General features: G+C 61.4%; 1 protein-coding gene across 2 annotated transcripts in view; it reads right to left on the minus strand.

Moving 5' to 3' along the window:
- The window catches only part of RCSD1 (RCSD domain containing 1), a 43,343-nt gene extending 36,907 nt beyond the window's left edge, over positions 1–6,436 (minus strand). For both annotated transcript variants that reach the window (XM_054712100.1, XM_028127813.2), the window contains exon 1: positions 6,325–6,436. In XM_054712100.1, coding sequence (XP_054568075.1) covers positions 6,325–6,330 — 6 coding nt within the window. In that variant the 5' untranslated portion in view covers positions 6,331–6,436. The remainder of the gene's footprint in view (positions 1–6,324) is intronic.
- Positions 6,437–6,771: the final 335 nt, after the last annotated feature.

The following is a 6,771-nucleotide window of genomic DNA, read 5'->3' on the forward strand; positions in this document are numbered from 1 at the left end:
AAATCACTGAAAACGTGGTGACAGCTTTTGAACACCCTGACCACGAGTTGCGCAAGTCTTCCGTGAGTGAGTCCCGAGTGGCACAGACACGCGTGTTCTCCCTCGGCCTCCACCCTGCCGGCCTGAAAGACGCGGTGTAACCCAAGACCCAGCTCCCAGAGCGCTGCTCCGAGGTCTCCGGACCAGGACACCAGCGATGCTCACCAAGTGTCTCCAGCTGCTGCCATGGCACCTGGCGGGACTGACTTCCTCATCCATGCGGTTGAGCGGAGCGTGTGGCTGGCTAGTCCTGACCCTCCCAGGCCAGGGCCATGGCGGGGCAAGTCTTCCAGAATGTTCCTTCCCTACGGCAGCTGCTCCATTCCCTGGGACACAGTGATGTGGAGCAGAGCCCCTGCCGACCCGGGACGGACGCAGAGACCGAGAAGAAATAACCCTCTGCCGGTTCATCGCGAACACCGTGGAGCTGCGTCTCACAGCAGCTCACCAGCTGACCCCCTGCAGCCGCAGGTCCTCGTTTGACTGATTATTTCGTTAGACTGATTATTCCCGCCTGGACGGAGCCTGGATGGAGCCAGTTGCCTGTTGCTGAGCGGTCCTTCCGGTTCGGGCCCTCTCCACCCAGCTGCATGGATCTCCAGAGCAGGGACTGGCCACGGTGTCACCTGGTAGCACAGTGCCCGTGAGTGAGCGGGCTAAGGTCCAGGTGTGAGGGGCCCAGGCGATTTCTCCGTGGGGTTTATTCCCAGGGGCCTCTCTCCGGGGGAGCAGGTGGGAGGGACTGGGGGTGGCCTTTGGGGAGCGTGACCACAGGCAATCCCTTGGGCCTGTTTCAGACACATCCCCTCAGCAGCTGCGGTTGGGGGCCGGCCCCAGGCAGAGTGTGTGGGGGTGGGTGAGGGGCTGAAATCAGGATGAGGTCAGATCGGGCACCCCCAGGGCTGCCAGGAGGCCTCGCAGAGCCACCGCATGGGCGAGCCCCACGCCGAGGAAGCACGTTTTCTCCAGCTCCCATTAGAGAAGCTGCCTTTGAACTCCCACTCTTCCCTCCAGACTCAACTTAGAGTCATCTGCAACAGCATGCATGATCTTACTTCACCGTTCACCTCCCCTGGAGAGAATTCATGTTTGCGTCCTCAGGGGTCTGTATTTCCTATGGACGTGCCTGAGGCCCAGCTGGGCGAGCCCTCTGCCCAGGTGAGCTCAGTCCCTGTTCTGCACCTGCCTGCTAACCCGAGTCCTGCCAGGACCAGAGGGGACACGCTCACCTGTGTGTCCCCAGGGCTGCAGGCGGGCGGCCCTCCGTGCGTGTCTGTGGGGTCTGGGCCGTGCTGCTGCCTCGCTAGAGCAGACCCTGCCGGGGAGGGTTGTGACTTCCAGGAGGGTGGCGTGACCTGGAGCAAGCAGGTTCCAAACCAGGGGCTGGGCATCCGATGAGGCCGCCGCTTTGCTTCTTGGCTGGAGAGAATGCCCGGCTCCAATGTCTGGACTTCTCAGGGATTCCAGCCTGGGCCCTCCTGTGATGGCACAGGAGGGTGTCCCACAGGGGGGCCTGCATGCCCCCTCACCTTTCCTGGGGAGTCCCTGCCCTCCCGTGGGACTTCACAGCTGAGTCCCCGGCTCCCTGCTCATGTCCCACAATCCCAGGAGACAGGCATTCAGGAAGCCCAAAGGGAAAATTTGGGGAGTTCACTGCCCAAAAGACCGGGGTCTGAGGTGGTGTCCTCTCCGGTCTGGCTCCGGAGGGCCCTGGCAGCCACTACATTTCTGTGCTCAGTGATAGCCGGTGTCCTGTTTCCATGGAGATAGAAATATCTACGTACACCCTGAAGGCCAACAGGAGTGAATGCTGCTTTTGTGATGAAACTGACAATCTCATTTCTCAGGGCTTAGGCTGAGCTACTGCCCCAATGAGAGACATGCTGCGAGCTCTGCAAAGGCCCAGGGCGCCCGATCCCCGCAGCCTCGGCGTCCCCCGCGGCCTCGGTGTCCCTCCCAGGGCCTCGGCGTCCCTCCCAGGGTCTCAGGTTCTCCTGGACCCTGTGGCTTCCTCCCACCCAGAGCGTGAGCTGTTCCATGCTGGGGAGTGAGCAGGGTTGGTCGAGCTGGCTCTGCAAACCTGAAGCTATTACTGGACGCAGGCGGAGCTGCCTGCGGATTTCTCTGGAATCAAAATGCTTTCTCTTGTGGCCCCGATAAGATTACGGGGCCGCTGAGCTGCCAGTGTTCAGATTTCCCACGGAACCAACGCACCGGCCAAGCTCCGGCTGCCTGGCTGCGAGGGGCCACGCCTCAGCAGGCTCTGACACCCGACCCCCTTCCAGAATGCGCTCGGCCTCTGTGACAGGCCCCGGCCCTTCAGTCCCGCTACCCCAAACTCCCCAATCACTGCGGACAGCCAATGGGAGGTTCTCCTAGTGGAAGCCACTGTTACCGAGGGTCCCACAGAGTGCCTGGGAGCCAGACAGAAAAGGGGGGTATGCAGCCACACCCACAGACTGCAGCTCCCAGAGGCCACACAGTCCCTAGTTATGACCCAGGGCTCAGCGAGAGGAGGGATCCCAAAACAGCAAAGGCTGTTGGTGAGATTGGGGTAGAAAATACTTCATGAAGTAAAATGAACACCTTATATATACTAATACATGTCCCCCCTCTCTCTCTCATCAGTGATACCGATAGTCTGTGAGGATACACAGATATGATAGCCCAATAATCTTTTGGTGCCATTTGAAACACGGACGCTAGCATGTAACCAATAAATACGGAATAAATGGGTGAAGGACAGATAACAGCTGGGAGGGACTTGGAGTTGCCTCAGAGGAAAGGGCTCGCTAACAGTCTCCATCTAAAGTAGACACTGTTTAACCAATGGCAACGAAGTCTAATTTTCACCTGCTGAATCCCCACTTTTCACCTAAATAGTAGCCGATTTCACGTGTCTACTATTTTGTTGAGCAAATGAAGGACTTAGTCCACAAGAATCAGACTTTTTGCAAGTGCTCTCCGGCTCTTTGGCGCCAACTACAGCCTGTGCGTAAAGAGTGCCCTTTAACCTCCACGTCCTGAGTCTCCTCTTTCTCTACTACACACTTCCCCTTCCGTTCCTGCCGCAGCAGCTTCACCGTTCACCTCTCCTGGAGAGAATTCATATTTGCGCCTCAGGGGTCTGTATTTCCCATGGACATGCCTACCAAGAGCAATCAAAACAACAGATCTAAACCTGGCTTTAAAGAGGAGCCCCTGATTCTTCTCCCACCTTCAAGCATTTGTTTCTCATTCAACAAGCCAGCATCGCGTGCCCATCAGGCCATGGGAACAGGCGCTCGGGCTCCCAAACTCAAGGAACCTTCAGGGAGAGGCCCAGGCGGCGGTGCTGCCGGCACTCTCACTTGGTGTGAACAGAGTGCTCCGAGGGGCGTGGAACGGGGAGCCGGAGGGCGTCTGGGGAGGCCTGTGGGGCCGGGACGGAGGGGAAGGAGCTCCTGTTTGTTCATTCATTTGTCAACTGCCTTGTCTGGTGAGATTACATGGCTGTCGTGTAGGCAGGCGCTGCTCTCTGGAGACCTAAGACCAGTGAGCGTCCCTGCCCCTGAGCGTCCCTGCCCCTGAGCGTCCCTGCCCCAGAGGCTGCGCGGCCCTCCCCCCGGCACCCGGGGCTCCTGGAGAGCTCCACCCACAGGTCATTTCTCACCCTCCCACACCTTCTAGGCTTTCCTTCCCACCGTCCCCTCGTACTCGCGAAGTCAGACCTTGCCTGGCTCCCTGGCTGTCTATGGCTGGCGTTCCTGCCGCGTCATTCCCGCCACGCGTGGTCCCATCTTTCTCTCGGCGTTGCCCACTGCCCACGAGCTGAGTCCAGGCCATCTGCCATCTGGCCTTTGAAGACTAGAGCTGGCCCCTGTCTGAATCAGAAGAAGGCCCCCCTTTGGGGCACAGTGAGGCAAGGAGACTTCGCACGAAGAAAAAGTAACCCTTTCCTCCCAACGGCGGAGAGTCCAGCTGCCGCTGGCCAGCGTCCACTCCACGCAGAGGCCTGCGGGTTTGCCGCATGCTTTCATTTCTCCGCGGCTCCCACCTCCCTCTCCAGCCCGGCCTGCTCCCTCCGCAGAGGAAGGCGGCGTTCTCCCCGCACCCCCCGCGCCACCCTCCTTCCTCCCAGGCCTCCTTCGTGGGAGTCTGGATAGCGAGAACTCAGGGCCCACACGGCCATCACTGGGCACCAACATGACTGGAAACGGCCCCGGGCCGTGACACACGGGAGCCTCGTGCCCCCTGGGACGGAGAGCCTTGACGCAGCACCTTGTCTCCGCCAGAGGCTCCACGGGTCTGAGTAAAGATTGATGTCCATCCTGGTCACAGTGACTTAGAGGAAGAAAAGATGTCCCAGACTTCCAGCGGGTGCGTGGGTTCCCAGGAAGGAACGCTCCGGAGCCTGCTGGCCTGGCTCAGGTTCCTATTAGTGGGGACAATATGACTCCGTTCCTCCCCAAACATCGAGGTCCCTTCATGTCTCCAAAGTGGGTTTTGCCACTCAAAAAAGGGTTACGCTCTGAGATTGTCCAGGAATTCCCAACCCCCACTCCCACATATCCCGTCCCACATAGAGCTACTTCCTGCCAAGAGTCCCCACTTCCCGGCTCCTGGTTTCCTCTTTACTTCCTTCCCGGCGCGGGCTCGGCGGTTCCACACTCAGGTGTTTTCACAAAGAAACTTCAAAAGCAGTCCCTGCCACCCGCAGATCTGTGCCTGGGGGGCTCAGGGCGCCCCGACAGGCAAAGGCTGCCCCTGCGCCCGCTGCCCTCCTGGGGGGGCCCATCGGGTACGACACCCCCCACTGTGCAGACCGGTGGCCGGGGCTGTTCATGCCCTCCCTCCCCCGGAAGCAGCTCGGGTGACGGTTCAGGGTTTGTGCCACACACACTTCCTTCCTCAGACGAGGGAGAAGGAAGTGCCCGGCGCAGAGGGTCCCTCTGTGTCTTCCCAGAACAAGATTCAAACTGGCATTTGGTCCTCAAGCAGCAGCCTGGTTCCACTTGCTTTGCTTTTACCCGCACCCACATCTACAGGAGCCCAGGCAGGCGCACCGCAGACCGAACTGTGGCCTGGGGCCGAGGTACCCGCGCTCCCAGGGGAGGGCACCCACTTCCAGAGCAGCCTCACCCCCCCGGCGGGCATCCCCGGCATCTCCACCTCCTGCCCTGAAGCTGGAGGCAGCTGGAGACCTCTGAGAGGACTTCTGAACACCACTTGCTGATGTCTGTGCATCACCCCCACTCCACCCAGCCCTAACCTGCCTCAGTTTCCCCGATTTACCAGATCCCACAGTCCCCCAGACTTCATAAAGCCTCCCTGCAGGCGACCCCAGCCCTTGAAGACAAGAATGCAGGGTGCCTGCCCAGGACACACCGTGGTCCCTGCAGGGAATCCACAGAGCCACAGGCCACGCGTGGGGCTAGCTTAGCGCGTCAACCAGGGCTCCGGGGTAGAGCTGAAGTGGGGAGGAGACAGCAGACGCGCCGGCCACGCCGTGGGGGAGCCGGTCTCCTCTCTCAGAGCTTCACCTTAGAAGCTCCTTTCAAAAGTCCCAGGTCCTGCGGAGATGGACGTGGGCTAAATGTCAGCTCTCAGCTGCAAGGGAGAAATCCAGGAAGCCTGGGGACCTGGAGAAGGGAGGCAGGGGAACGCACCCGCTACTCCTGGGCACACAGCCAGCTACTCCTCCGCTGCAGGGTGGTTCCTGGACCCCCTGAGGTTGGAACAGTGCCAGGAAAATCCCAGGCTGAGAAGGGTGGGCCTCGCCCCGTGCACCCCACAGAGGTGGCCAGCACCCCCCCCCCCCCCACACACACACACCCCGGGCTATGCAGCGGAGTCCCAAGTTTTATCATCAGCAGTGCTATTTGCCCGCGAGGGAGCTTTGCAGAAAGTTCTGAGAGCTGTGGCTGTGGGACGGGGACGCCGAGCTCAGGCCACTTTCAGCGGAGGCGGCGGGTGCGGGGAGGGCTTCGCTGCCTGCCAGCCGTTTCTCTTTCAAAACGGGCTCCAGACGCAGGGGCTTCTGCTTTCTGAGCTCTGGGCTCGCAGATCGCCCGCTGACGGAGTCTGTCCTGAGCCTGTAAGCTCCTCTCCAAAGTGCCTGCAGCCTAGAAGCCCCCGTCCCGTGGCGGCCCTCCCGCCGCCCCGCCGGCCCAGGGGTCTGCCAGGTGGGCTGGGCGTGCTCCGGGGCGGCCAGCGGCAGGCATCGCCCTCCTCCCCGGTGGCAGCTGGGCCACCCCACGCGCCCTGCCCAGCCCGCGCCCGCCCACCACGCCAGCCCCGCGTTACCTCCATGTCCTCCAGGGGCCACCTCACTCCTCTGCCCACGCTCACGGTCCCGCTGTCCCCGCTCCTGCCCCACCGGGTCCCGCTCTGCTAGCTGCTGCGGGACAGCCAGCCTCCGGCCTCTGGGTGAGGACAGCGGGGGGTGGGGGGAGGGAAAGGCGAGGAGGAGCAGGGGGAGGAGGAGGTGGAGAGGGAGGGCGGGGGAGGAGGAGGAGCAGGGGAGGGAGGCCGGCCATCGGGGTTTAAATTTAGACACAAATCTAAACAGATACTGTCCCCTCCCAGGGCAGGGCTCCAGCGAGGGAGCCACCTCGCTCCATTCATGTGCCCAAACATGGGATGGGACAGCCGCCCGCGCCTCTTTCCGGAGAAGTGCGTCCGGACCCTGGTCTCTGCCGCGGCTCAGCCTTCTCCGCCTCTCCCTCCTTCAATGTGCCTTCCTCCTTTTCC

The sequence above is a fragment of the Eptesicus fuscus genome, chromosome 22 (assembly GCF_027574615.1).
Source record: "Eptesicus fuscus isolate TK198812 chromosome 22, DD_ASM_mEF_20220401, whole genome shotgun sequence".
In the NCBI taxonomy this organism is placed as follows: domain Eukaryota; kingdom Metazoa; phylum Chordata; class Mammalia; order Chiroptera; family Vespertilionidae; genus Eptesicus; species Eptesicus fuscus.